General features: G+C 34.4%; 1 protein-coding gene and 1 non-coding gene across 4 annotated transcripts; both read right to left on the reverse strand.

Moving 5' to 3' along the window:
- Positions 1–1,594: 1,594 nt before the first annotated feature.
- LOC126723220 (COP9 signalosome complex subunit 7) lies at positions 1,595–11,821 on the reverse strand. 3 transcript variants are annotated; one of them, XM_050426540.1, is made up of 9 exons: positions 11,422–11,821; positions 10,251–10,326; positions 8,321–8,409; positions 7,463–7,552; positions 6,734–6,778; positions 6,585–6,655; positions 4,716–4,854; positions 2,597–2,702; positions 1,595–1,965 (listed from the first exon to the last, which is right to left on the reverse strand). In XM_050426540.1, the coding sequence occupies exons 1-8, from the start codon at positions 11,578–11,580 to the stop codon at positions 2,631–2,633; spliced, it is 741 nt and encodes a 246-aa protein (XP_050282497.1). In that variant the 5' UTR covers positions 11,581–11,821; the 3' UTR covers positions 1,595–1,965; positions 2,597–2,630. The 3 variants fall into 3 exon arrangements, with proteins under 3 accessions (XP_050282497.1, XP_050282495.1, XP_050282496.1); XM_050426538.1 differs by having other exon boundaries at positions 2,597–2,685; positions 11,422–11,820; XM_050426539.1 differs by having other exon boundaries at positions 2,597–2,705; positions 11,422–11,819.
- Positions 5,124–5,231, reverse strand: LOC126724607 (small nucleolar RNA U19). The gene has a single exon (XR_007655050.1). It is a non-coding gene; the product is annotated as a small nucleolar RNA U19 (small nucleolar RNA).
- Positions 11,822–14,844: the final 3,023 nt, after the last annotated feature.

The raw sequence follows: 14,844 nt of genomic DNA on the forward strand, positions 1-14,844 counted from the left end.
AAGTGCAGATGCAGCAAGTCAAATGGGAATAACTGCAAAACAAGATATTTAAAGATGGACACAGTTTTCCTCCTAATCGGTTTGAGGGAATCTTCTCTAAATTGCTCATAAAACCATCCACATATATTATTTATCAACTGCCACATAGTAGGTTGAAAGAATTTTTCTCCAAAATGTTTTGGAGCTGAACATTTTCCTTTAAAGATATCTCGGAACCTGAGATACTGCTACTGCTAGGCAAGACAAGGACCATGAAGCCTTCCAAATTATAATATGTCCTTGTTCATTATTCCTACAAGTGTGGCTAATAGGATTAAGAAGCTGCAAAGGGACTTCTTATGGGGAGGTAAGGGTGAAAAAACCCAGGTTGCACTTGGTGAGGTGGAAAATAGTTTGTACTCTTATGACAAATGGTGGTTTGGGTATAAGGAAGATCACTTCTTTCAACAAAATCTTGTTGGGTAAATTGTTATGGTGGTTTGGAAAGGAAGATCAATTTAAAGTCTTCTATGCTTGATGTATACAACTTTTTATTATATAAATGGTGTCCTTTCCATTTTTATTTTTTGAGGATCTATAGACTGTCTTTGAAGCGTTTTATGCCTGATGTAGAAACTATTTATTATATAAATGGTAAGCTACACCTACATAACCTAATAAAACCCATAAAAAATTGGTAAGTTGAGAACAATTCGAAACTCTAAAAGGTAGCTTTGGCTCTACAACCTATATAAAGCTGGGCAAAAATCTGAATGATTTAACATAAAGGTTATTTGATGTGGTTTGTTGAGAAATGGCAAAAGTGGTTATACTCGTTACCAAGGTTAGTCACAAATGGACCAAGACCTGGACGGTTAGACCCATGCAACAAATACAAACAAATACCCACCGGTGCAAGACCCACCACCGACACAAGATTCTCCGCTACCAAGTGGGGTATGGACTTCTAAGTTAAAAAGGGGTCCTTATGGTTGTGGTTTGTGGAGAATTATTAGGATGGATTGGGAAGATTTTCGTAGATATATTTGGTATGAGGTGGGTACCGGAAATAGGGTGCTATTATTGGTATGGAGATCAATCTCTAAAGGAGGCTTTCCCAGTCTTGTATGAAATTGCTACAGATTAGGAGGCTTTGGTACTTCAAATCTTTATTGGTGCTGCATCATGGGGAGGAGAAGAGGAGTTGGGATGTGCAGTTCCATCGAGCTTTGAATGAATGATTGAGAATTAAATGTAGTGGCAGCTTTTATTCACATCTTGCAGACCCATATTCCTTCTGATTTTGGAGACCGGATGAGGTGGAAGTTGAGGCCGAATGAAGAGTTTGAGACTCTAGTCTTTTTATTGTGGGTTGAGGGCATTGTCATTTTTTATCTTCCCTTGGAAAGCAATCTGGCTTTGGTGTGAGTCATTTATAGGGACTTTGTTTGATTGGTCACGGGTTTGTTGCAAGTCCCTCCCAATGTTTTTAGATTCCCTTTCTTCTTGTACATAGCTTTATGTCTCTTTTGTAATTTTGTGGCTACCTCGTGTTTTTCCCATGTCATGGTCTTTCTTAGTGATATCTTATCTGACCCAAAAAAAAACAAAGACGGGACCATGAAGCCAGTGACATCTTTTTTGATACATCTGAATCTAATATAGGCAGATGTTTTCTTCACAAGACGAGATTCAATAGCAACATCAAATAACACAAAGCAAATTACAATTATCTAACTACATAAATAGTTTTTAGCCGCACCATCAAATCCAATCCTGTTCTCACCAACTCGGGAATACAAGCTAATGATTTTCAAAATATATATCTGAAGCAACAGAGACATTTTCACCATCAAAGGACTGTCCCCAAAGGCAGAATCATCTGTTGCTGGAATGCAATGAACAAAAAAGATCGGGCAAGTAACCTAAACACCAATCCAATGAGCTACACTCCCTGCATGTCTTCAACCTATTGGATGCCGCCTCCTGCATTTTTCCAAGTTTAGTCAAAGAAAAGAATTGTGGCAATTCAAAATGACAATCCAAATCCCAACTAATACTTCTTTTTTTGGTTAATTCAAAGTTACACAAGCAACCAAACACAACCTCACCCTCCAACTAGTTCTTAATTCAAAGTTGCACCATTTGAGCTAAAGCTCATTGACAATTCCAGGTTAATGCATGGAATGCAATCATAATTAGAACTCTCCCTCAACAATCCATTCTGCTGGCTAACTTCCCCAATGATTTTAAGTCATACTTCATATCTAGATATTTAAAAATAAATATAGCTAAATAAGGAATTCAAATGCATTTTTTCCACCCTTGTGGTGGGTTCAGTTCCGGGTTCAATCCCCAGTGCCTTCACTTAGAAAAAGAAAAAAATAACTAATGTATCACACAGAGAGAGAGGAGAGCTTGTACTCCAAAATAAAATTTTAGGTGTTCATATTTCAGAGTATTGTTGCATAGGATGTCATAGATAAAATGAAAAACGAAAATATTGGCTTCAAATCAAGAGTTGAAACCAAAAATAGCATAAACACAATCATATCAAAACTTTGGCAATGAAAACACATATGCAAAATCACTAAAATCCCAAGGTCTACTAAATTACCTCTTCGGACGACTTCGGTCTTCCTCATAGTCCATCACTCCACCAGGTTCAGAGTAGATCTCCTCATGCCCTCGGAAGTCAATGTCGGCCTGCTTACAGTTTGTAACTTCTGCCACAATGTAAGTAAGACACATCGACCAACATGTCCCAAACATTTGAAAAGGCTTTCTTATAATAACATTATAGCTACAGGTGATTAAAAAGGAGTGGATCATGTATAGAATCATAGAGTTTGTGTTTTTCTATTGGCAGGGAATGGTTGGAAGACATAAAAATGCCTGATATTTGGAGCGCTGCCCACTTTGCCTCATGTGGACAGTTTGGCCAGAAAGAAACAACCATACCTTCAACAGCATTGAGTTATCTACTCTATCATTGAAAGTCCATATTTCTACAGAATCTGTATTGAGTTCTCTAATGTGTTTTGCAATGTCTTTCTTTTGAGAAGATTCCATTTCTTTTGAGAAGATTCCATTACATAAAACCTATACTTAGGTCCGTTCAATTGATGAGTATGTGAGTAGTGGCTGAGATGGATGGATATTGTGGCTGCCATTCATTTTTTTTAAATGCCTCCAGCATGGTTGCATATTGTGTCCAACAAGTTTCAAGTATCTGTCTATCTTTATCTTAATTGCCCATTCATATTTTAAATGCCTCCAGACTGATTGCATATTCTGTCCAACGTGTTTTAAGTATCTATCTTTATCTTAGTCGCCCATTTGGTAACATGTTATCAAAATTTTCAGAGTACAGCTTTTTAAAACTTTGACAGGTACAGCTTTTTCAAACAACCTTGTTTTAGCAAATGCACAAAAAGAACTATACCAAACAGGTATTAAGTGTAACAGAGACAAATACAAGGGGTAAATTCAAAAAAAAAAAAAACACACAAGTGAGCCCCATGTTTTAAGTTAACACTGGGTGTAAGTGTAGTTTCTGCTATATCTAAAGTGAGCTGGTCATGCTACACCCAAAAATACAAATATAAATGAGTCCAGCCAAACTCTAGTACATATGAATTATAGTCTTGCAATTTTATGTCCAAGTTTGAATGTGATGCAGGAGCATCTAAGCCCAAAGCTAAAAAGACCAAGTAGTTTATCTTTTCTGGCCAACTGTTACTATAAGACTAGTCTTTTATTTCTCTATGTTGTTTTATTTATTATTATGTCTTTAGTATTTTAAATGGTCATGTGACCAACATGTGACTTTTAATAAAGTTGGATGGTTAGGATTTAATTGTTATATGTAAAGTGAAGGGCTAGATCTAAGGCTACCAAAGCCCCTTATTATTATAAATAGCCTCTTTTGAGTCATTTTAGGCAGATTTTTTTTTTTTTTTTTTTTATCTACCTTATGAAATTTCATATTTAAATATTTCTTCTTTGCACTTATAAATTGATATTTGATTGTTCCAACTTCAATCCTATTATGTTTTTCTTAGCTTTAATCTTGTTTGTTGCTGGAATTTTTTCTTGAACCCTTCTACTACACTAGACCTATGTCATCCTCACCGCATCAGAATGACTTCAAATCCAATCCCTAAGTTAGCTTCAGCTTGAAAACCTTTGGAATAAACATAGGATCATCATGGGCTGCTTCTCTGGGGAGCAGTGGCCATTCCAAACAAACTTACTAGTCTGCATAATCAAACAACTTTTTTTTTTATTGGTAAATTACACACCCAAGGGGTCTTGAACCCACAACCTCACCCTCCACCTTACTCTACAAGATGATAAGTATCATTAGAGCTAGAGTATGATCAACTAACTGGTTTGTGTTAAATCATCTAATAACACCATAATTGGGTTCCGTTCAAATATTGACCATTCTGTTTTTTTTTTAATATACAAATATTGACTATTCTGTTATTTAAAAAGAAAAACCCTCCAAACTTGCAACAACCCATTTGCTTAATAACTGCTTCAACCAAAAATCAATTGTACCCTTTCCAAAGGCACATGCAGAAACCTTTTCAAAGTTTTAAAAAATAAACAAGACAATGTCATTTCCAGGTGATGTCCTATCTTCCGTATTTAGATTACTATTTTTTTATTACAGAGGATAAGGACAATATGGATTAGCAATTCAAAAAATAAAACCAGATTCAACTGACCTTGAGTGAAATGGACTTCTTTACATCTTCCACCCTATCTTCAACCTCCTTTCGGTGTTTCTTATCCAACTCGCTCATAGAATCAGCCCATTTAATCTTTTCTTGAATTGAGATAAGTAGATTGTCTGACGTAGCCAACCTATCTCAACATTTGTAGATAAATATTAGACAGAATACCAAGAACTAAAATATCCAATTATCTTTAGAAGAAGATTCATAGATCATGAAGTGTGGGGAAGAGAGGTAAAGGAGCAACTAGACTAAGCAATTTTTATTGTAAACTAGTAGCCATATCTATGGTGGCATATGGCAAGCTAGATCAAGAATTGGAACACTAATTTTGTTGAATTTTTCCAGCTAGATTAAACGAAGGCTAATTTTTTTTTTTTTTGAAAAGTAAAGAGAGAAAAATGTGAAAGGCTGTTTGGGGGAAAACAGATGAGAGAGATACAAAAGAGTCCCCTTAAATTTGAAAAGGCCTTTTAGTTTGATATCTGCCTCCTAACTAAGCCAGGTATGAAATCCAAGTTCATATGGCTACTCTTTGAGGCAATAACAAAGGCTAATATAGTCACATATAATATTATTCACTAAAAAGGACAGATTAAAAGTCACTTAAGATGAGTTTTTTTTTTTTTACCAGATTAATACAAAATTAATTGAAAATAGAACCTGGGCTGACTCCCAAGTACATAGGGAGTATACTACGGACCCATGTAACATGAGATAATCACAGCTTACTCATGGCTAGTAACATATTTCATTTATTAAAAATCAAGACACCAGGGTTTATACGTGCAAATGCAGCACCACACAGGACTACCACATGGAAAGACAATTGTCGATCAGTTGCAGGGGGGTATAGGACATTTGAAGACTGTTTATGAATGGTAAGATTGAGGGTTGTCCTTTCTATGAAGCTCTCAAAGGTTGTATCATGCATGGCTGTAGGTCCTTAGATAAGAGTGAAAAGGTTCAACGGACAACAGCATTGTTGGAGTGCACAGTTGCTTTGTAGTCATTAGCCTAAAACTTTGTTTAGGGTCCATTGGGTGATTCCTCAAAATGTAGAGGTAATTTTTTTTTTTTTAATAAATAACATAAGAATATTATTAATAATAGAAAGATTGCCAAGCCGAGTGCATTGGGGATGTAGTATGGGGGCACAAATCAAGAAACAAAAGAACAACGGTCAAGAAAAGTAGAAAATGAAGAACAAGAAAAATGAGAAAAAAACCACACTCCATTCAAAGAGAGTGTGTAAGAAAAAAGACTTAATCTCCAGCAAAGAACGTTCACAACCCTCAAAGCTTCTAACATTCCTTTCACGCCAAATGCACCAAATCAAGTAATGAGGCACTAGTTTCCAAACATCAATGTAGAGGTATTTACAAGTTGAAGAGGGAAACTTGACAGGCAAGAGGCAAGAGAGTGGAGTGATCTGCGGACGGTCCCTTTTATATTAGGAGAACAGTTCAGAGGAAGAGAAATAACCCAACTTTTAATGATGTAGAGCTGAATAGAAATTCTCTTAAAAGTTAAAACCATCTTTCCACCTACTCTATTTTTCATGTGATTTGGGTAGCATCCAATGCAATGCTTTCTTGGATTTTACTGATCAATTAAACTTTTAGTTGTAAGCGCTTGACAGGATGATATACACGACACATTGCACCTATTCTTTTTTTCATAATAGAGTGACTAAATTTTACACTGATCGTCAACCTATGCAACCCTATTCTTGTATTTTCAAATAGCATTTTCACTTGATAAGTATAGAAAATAAATTGTTCAAGAAATGGAGAGTGATTTAGCAACCAAACATGAGCATAGAAGTTACTCAAATGCTATTTGAACAAGGGATGTTACCAGTTTGACAATGTTTGTATCATGCTCCCAAGTTGACCAGGTCTCAGATCCCTCCCCGCTGCAAATTGAACCTGTAGTACAAAATCATAAATAAGTCACTAAAAGGATAAGTAACTACTTAAAGAGAGGTGAGGGTAATGAGCTCAAACCTCAAAGCATCTTCGCAGCTGATCCAGCTTCCCTCTGACTATGCCCTAATAGAATGCAACAAATTCCACCACAACAATCAGCACATTCTGTTTATGTCATTTCCCTATCTTAACAATTATAATAGTACAACTTTCCACCACACCACCCCCACCCAGCTTTTATTTCTAAATAAAGGCCCATTTTAGAGATGTCACTAAAAGGCAAAGCCAGAGAGAGACAGTGTAAAGAGAACTTCAATCTGCCATCTATATAATTCATAACATTATTACCAATGGATGCTAGCTCAAATGGCGCCTCTTCCCCCTATGACTATAGGGTGGAAAGTGGGATCATAGGTTCAAGACCACCAAGTGCATGCATATCATATGTAATATTATGAAAGAAATAACAAAAAAGAGTTACGCCATCAAGTCATTATAGCATTTGAAGCACCATTTTCTCACATCAAAGTATGGTGTTATGCAAGAGAGAGAATGGTTTTACTCCAAACATCACTCAAAACATAATTTAACCCCTGAAAAAATAATTAAAATTTAGAAATGCAGCACAAGCACAACTAATGGAATGATTCCTTTCACATTTAATGTGGTGAATACAAATCTCTAGTAATAGCATTCCTGCTTCCTCACCCCATCAAAGTGTTTGTTCAGCAGTTAAGAGTAAAATCCCAATTTCGTAGGTCATTAGGATTGGAGCAACAATATAGACTTTGAATGGGGAATACCTACCGCATACATGCATTCATTGATTAGGAAATCTTCAAGTTCACGTACATTCATAACATCTAACTCCTGCATTAGTTGATCATAAGGTAGAACCTGGGAAAGGACAACAATTAGACTCAGAAAGATAAAAAGAAATATCAGAAAGAAGACACTGAATATAAACAGAAGCAAAAGCCTACTGAATACCCATGACCTAGATGACTCCCCATAAAATATAATTGGTCAAGAGACACACAGAACTTGCAAAATCCATCAAGAGCAGGTTCAGAGGGAGAGGTTAGTTGAAAAAGTTATGATTCCACTCTTCAGTATCTAATCTGATAGTAAAGAATGTACACAATAACTGTTTAAAAAGGTAGCCACTTTTACCACATTAACTTCAGTAAGCGAATCCCAAGCTATAATCGATCACTGACACTCACACATTGCTAAGTCTTTCGCTTGGATATACTTCAGGGAAGTGAAGATATTCTAAACCTTTTTTTATAAAACTTGTATTGATGAGAAAGGATGCACCCAAGACATTCCAAACTTATAACTTAATTCAACTTGACTTAATATACTTCCTGTGTCTCAACAGAATTGATAATAACTTACTACAACCAGAATTCATTTGCTTCCAAATAGATCCTTGAATCACTCACTATCTCTATAAAGAGCAGGAATACTAGAGAAGCAACTTGTCTGAATTAGGCCACAAATTGACTTCACTGTTACAATATTTTTAAAATGACAAAGTTCCTTGAAAATCAAAACCCTAGAGCTGTAACCACTATCATTCAATCAGGCAGGTAAATCAACCTGTCAAGTGTCAAATGTATAAATCTGAAAAGAAAAGGGTTGAAACTCAAGGAAGGATACCTTGTTCGTCTCAGCCAGTGTAAGCACAGTAAGTTGTTTCAGCTTGAGGACTTGTTCAGGAACCAATTGTGGAAGACGGCCAGCATTACCTACAAACATATGTATTTAAATTTCCAAAACTCCATCACATTATGCCTTGCAGAAACAAAACTCAAAAGTCAGGCTCAATGAAATGAAATTGTTAAAATAACAATTTTTTTTATAAATAAAATTTTATTAAATATGTAAATCACTTCACACTCACGATGATGAACACAGTGTTTAAAAAATTACAGAAATCATACAGAAAAGGATAACAGGATAGTTCAATACAAGTTTCTGTTAGTTTATTGCCACATTATTCAATAAGTTTGTTGATGGCCGATTAATAGATTGGTAATTTCATGAGGTATTCACACTACATGTTTAGCAAAAAAGATAAATCACATGAAGCTTATCCCGTATCTCACACAACCAAGTAACAAATATACATTGATCCTCCACAGGTTAAATTATCAATTTGGCACTCCAACTATTGGGCCAAGTTCAATTTGGCCCCTCAACTATTAATTGCATCAATTTCGTCCCTCAACTTTCAAAATCAAGCCAATTTCACCATTGAGCCTCCTCTTCATTAAAATTCTTAGCAAGATTACTTGACCTCACAAACAAATGCACACTTCATAACTTCTTTCATCAACATCATTATCAAATAATTCCATTAAGATTTTCAAAGAGAGGGCGCCCAAGGATGAAATTGACTTGATTTTTTTTTTTTTTTTTTTTTTTTTTATTATTTGGAACCTCACCAAGATAGGGCCCTTTGGACCCACCCCCAATGAGTAAACCACGGATGCACAACCCCCCCCCCCACCCCCACCAAAGATTTGATTTTGAAACTTGAGGGATGACATTTACACAACTAATAGTTGAGGGACCAAATGAGTAATTTAACCTTTGATATAACAAGAAATTTAGTACATACATGCAAATATCTACTTTATGCTTTTACGATGAAGATATATATACATTTTTTTTATACAAGTAACGTAATATTTTATTAAAAAAACATATACCAAGTACCTCGGGGGTGTACTCAGGGGAACCCGGGAAGTACAATCAAACTCTCAAATTACAATGCTCAAACATATCTAAAAGAGAAAACAAGGAGAAGAATGAAAAGCAACAATTCAATCTAACAAAGTACAAAAGATAAAGGCTTTAAATTCAAGGATAGACCATTCAAATCTCTCAAAACTTCTAGCATTCCGTTCTCGCCAAAGATTGTTGAATGATTTAGAGTTCTCTAGGATATCAGAGGAGGAAGAGGCTTGATTGGTTAGACCATTTGAGGAGGATGAGGTGTTTGGGGTGATCCAAGGCTTTAATGGAGATATGGCTCCAGGCCTGGATGGCTTCTCTATGGCCTTCTTTCAATCATGTTGGCATATTTTAAACCGCAAATTATGGAGTTATTTCAGAATTTTCACGCCCAAGCTATTTTCAAGAAGAGCCTTAATGCATCTTTCCTTGCTATCAAATAATCACCCTTACCTTACACTGAATGTATTTAGAAGATGAAAATAAAATGGTAAAACATTTGGCACTCAAAATAAATGAAAACAAAGAAGGATAATAAAAGAATATCCCATCATATTCAAGGCACCAAGATTTAAACCCAAATCAAATCAGGAAAAGCATATAGTGAGCTCTACGACAACTAGCCTTGCTAATATTACAACTTTCTATTTTCAACATTGTATTCCCCCGTATAGAAAATTAAAAATTTACCAAATTTCCAAGTATATAAGCAAAATATTCCAATTAATATCTATCAAAACATGAACAAGTTGTTGAGTGACACATAAAACAATGCCTCAAAAATGAACAAGTTGTACGTACAAAAAAGGAATGCAGATAAAAAGAATTAAACAAGATTTCATTTGCTTACTTTTGTAATCACTCCAAGTGCCGTGTGCGAATAAACGAAGCACATCAAGGTATACAGAATTTTCTGTTCCTCCAAGCTGCACAATTTTATAGTTAAAAACCCAACAGGGGAATAACTTTGAGTTGATTTTACTTGATACTAAATAGCCAAATGCCTCAATGCCCTCAAACCCAACAATACCAACAAAAGGGGCAGCTAAAATCACAAGCAACAATAAAGAGGAAAACCCTTCACAAAAAATGGAAAATGAAAATCAAGTGAAACATCTAAAAAATAAGAAAAATAACTGATACACATAATGAAAACAACATAGTGAAACACAACCCACTAACAACGAATCAATAATCCTCTTATTCGTCTATAGGATACATTTACAAACATCTCGACAATTGTTCAACTGATGTAGCTAAAAGATAAAGCATAAATATAATAGGCAAAAGTTAGTACATAAGGTTCCCCAGTAAAATTCAAACACATGGATGTATTGACAATTGAAACACAAATGGTGTTTTCTTTTCCAAGGACAACTAAAATTCAACATATCCATATGTTTGACTTTAATTGGAGAACCTAATATCTAAGAAGCACGGACACTTCATTTAGGATGTTGTACCAGCTTTTTTATGTCATAATTTTCCAGAAATTGCATCTGTGCTTCTTAGCCTAAGATAGCCTAAGATACTGCACCTAAGGTATTGACAATTGAAACACAAATGGTGTTTTCTTTTCCAAGTACAATTAAAATTCAACGCATCCATATGTTTGACTTTAATTCGCTAAGAAGCACGAACCCGGACATGGGTACAAGTACAACACAACGACACGAGCAATTTCTGAAAAATTATAACATGACACAGCGGTTACGACATCAGTACGGCACAGCAAATGAATTGTCCATGCTTCCTAGTTAATTCTAGTTAATTCGAGAACCTAATATACTGACATAAGGTATTGTATATATTTTTTTTTTACTCATATATAATTTACCAACATAAAAACATTTTAGAATCCCCTATTTCCTTAACCAAATGATGAACTTTTCAATTTCATATAGCAATGTCAGATATTAATAATATAAAAGAAAAACCATTAGTTTTCACATATCTTACAAATTTTATTTTTTAATTTTTCCAGTGCCAATTCAATCAAATTCTGAGTACATAAGGCGAACCTGTAGGACGGAAGGGACGGAGAGAATCTCGGAGAAGGCGAAGAGGGAAGGGTGAGAGGTGGCGTCGGCGACGAGTGAAGCGAGTGCGGAGCCATGGAGAGACGAAGCTTGCTTCACGAACTGCTCGATCAGGTCCGCTTGCTTTTGCTCTATATCCATTTTACTTCAATTTAGGGATTGGGATTTTGGGGGGTTTTTTAGGGTTTGAGGGATGTGTGTGTAAAATCTGTAATGGCGCTACAGATAGATACTACTACTGCTTCAGCTTTTACAGGTGTGTGTGTTTTTTATTTTGTGTTAGTTATGGTAAGAGTGGTGAGTTTTTAAGGGACGCCCCCACGAAGCCGAAAGCGGTTTGTCCCTGCTTTGCGCTTTTTAATTTTGTCTCACTACACTACATAGTACTCTCTGCCTGCTTACGGCTTAATACCCGATGGTCGTGGTAAGCTGTAGGAGCTTTTCTCTCTCCCTCTTTCTCAAATAGAATTTTTTTTTTTTTTTAATAATTGAAAAGCCGAATATAATTTTGGACAACTTATTTAGATACAAAATAGTACATTAAAACTTATGAATAGTATCAAAAAATATGAGACTTTGACTTTTTAAGCCATGCCAAACACACACTACATATAATAAAAATAATTAATTTTAAATATTATAAATTTAGAGATGCATCAAATGTCACACAATAGCAACTATCTCCCTAGAAGCACCCTTCCACACCTTCCGTTTACTAGGAGAGAGAGAGAGAGGGTTCTAATACCATTTTTTTAAGGGGGGATTGTCCGTAAGAGCATTTTCATTAAGGATCTCAAAAAATTTAGCATTTAGTATCTCAAAAACTTACTTTATCTGTATATATTAAGAGAATTTAGAAAGTTAGTTATTATTTTTTTCCCTGTAAAAAATACTCCTAAATTAATTAACCAACGACTTAAAAATTGGATTAAAATAGTAAATTGACAAAAAAAAGTTAGTTATTATTTTTTTAACTGTCAAAAATACCCCTACCTAAAATTTAAAAATGGGGTTTGTGGGTACCTAAGGCATGCTTGGGCATGCTGGGCAACGTCCTAGACATGCTTGCAACGCCCTCGGCCGTCCTCAGCATGCTTTGCAATGTCCTCGGCATGCTTGGCAACGTCCTTAGCCGACCTCAGCATGCTTTGCAACCTAGGCGTTGATCAGAGGTTTGGTGGTACACTACTCTCTTTGCTTCACAGCTTATAAGGCAAAAAGTGGGGGGGTTTTTCTTCGATGTGAGATGCCTAGGTTGCAAAGCATGCCGAGGTCGGCTAAGGACGTTGCCAAGCATACCGAGGACGTTGCAAGCATGCCTAGAACGTTGCCAAGCATGCCTTAGGTATCCACAGGGTTAAAATAGTAAATTGACAAAAATAATAAATTTATACTTCTACGTTAAAACGTCTTCCTACTCCTAATAAACTCCTACTTTTACATTAATTTAAATTTTCACTTCTACTCTCTAACTCTCTACAAAATAGGATCACTTTTTTGTTAGTTTTAAAATTCCTCCAATCTACAAAACTCACCTCACGTATTCATTTTTTTTTTTTTTTTTTGTGATTAGAAAAAGTAGAAATCTCAAATTATAATAAATACAAATTATTAATCTTTACCTAAAAAATAGAAGAGCCTCTGAGCATGCACGTGAACGCGTGCTCAGAGGCTGGTTTATTTTAATAACTCACTTTATAATATACCCAACATCAAAAGTTTTATATTTTTTATCACTTCATTAATTAAAGATAGTGAGATAAAATAAAAGATAATGAGATAGAGTCTGATGAGAAGAACAGAGGAATAGTGAGAGAGAGGGAAAATATATTTTAATTAAAGTAGTATTAAAAAATTATTATATTTATAAGATTTGAGCTGCAGTTGACTATCATACATAGCAGTCGTTAGTTATTACTTTTTTTCTTGTCAAAAATACCCTTAAATTAATTAACCAACAACTTAAAAATGAGGTTAAAATAGTAAATTGATAAAAGAAAGTTAGTTATTACTTTTTTTACTGTCAAAAATACCCCTGCCTAAAATTTAAAAATAGAGTTAAAATAGTAAATTGATAAAAATAATAAATTCATACTTCTACGTTGAAACGCCTTCCTGTTTCTAATAAACTCCTACTTTTACATTAATTTAAATTTCTACTTCTACTCTCTAACTCTCTACAAAATATGATCACTTTTTTATTAGTTTTAAAATTCCTCCAATCTACAAAACTCACCTCACGTTTTTTTTTTTTTTGGTGATTAGAAAAAGTAGAAATCTCAAATTATAATAAATACAAATTATTAATCTTTATCCAAAAAATAGAAGAGCCTCTGAACACGCATGTGAGTGCGTGCTCAGAGGCTAGTTTATTTTAATAACTCACTTTATAATACACCTAACATTAACAGTTTTATATTTTTGATCACTTCATTAATTAAAGATAGTGAGAGAAAATAAAAGATAATGAGATAGAGTTTGGTGAGAAGAACAGAGGAATAGTGAGAGAGAGAGAGAGAGAAAATATATTTTAATTAAAGTAGTATTAAAAAATTATTATATTTATAAGATTTGAGCTGCAGTTGACTGTCATACATAGCAGTCTATTGTAGCTTAGATGCTAAAATTTTTAACATTAACACCTTTGTTGTAGTGTGCTTTTTTGGAATAAGATGCTAAAAAATAGCAATTTTAGCTTTTGAGAGCTTTAATGTGAATGCTCTCATGATTGCTCTCCATTGTGTAAAGATGCCGCAACTTTATAGTAATTATTTATAGTAATGTATGCCAAGTAATTATTAAATATTTCGGGAATACCAACAACTTCTTGCATAAAAAGTGAGTTTCATTAATCAAAATTATGATAGAATCTACCATTTATGCAAGATAAGGGATAACAAGCTAGTGTACTTCAAAAGTTTCTAATAAATATTTTTCATTCGTGACACCATGAGGACTTATTGTTTTGTGTAACAATAGTATCAAACATCTTTCTTATATTGGAGTAGACCCTAGAAGTATCGGATTTACTTCCATATGAGATAAGTATTGCATGCAATGGTTACACGTAATGAGAAATGCTAAGTTTGCAATATTTTTATAACAAAGTTTTAAGTGATGGGTTATTACTAGTTGATTACTTTTTTTTGTCCACTAGTAACAGTTAATAACAATTTACTATTTAAAATTTGTAGTAAAAATGACATTTTATGTTTTTAGAGTGATGCCATAAAATCTAAAAATTCTTCCTAATATGTTAGAAAAAAGGAAATTACAAATTTTGTTGTGTAGGATTTACAAAGTACAAAATGATCTATCACAAGTTAAAAAAGAAAAGAAAAATTTAAACACTTATTTATTATATTTTATATATCTTTGAGGGGTACTAATTAGATTCATTACCAT

Source organism: Quercus robur, chromosome 4 (assembly GCF_932294415.1).
Source record: "Quercus robur chromosome 4, dhQueRobu3.1, whole genome shotgun sequence".
In the NCBI taxonomy this organism is placed as follows: Eukaryota; Viridiplantae; Streptophyta; class Magnoliopsida; order Fagales; family Fagaceae; genus Quercus; species Quercus robur.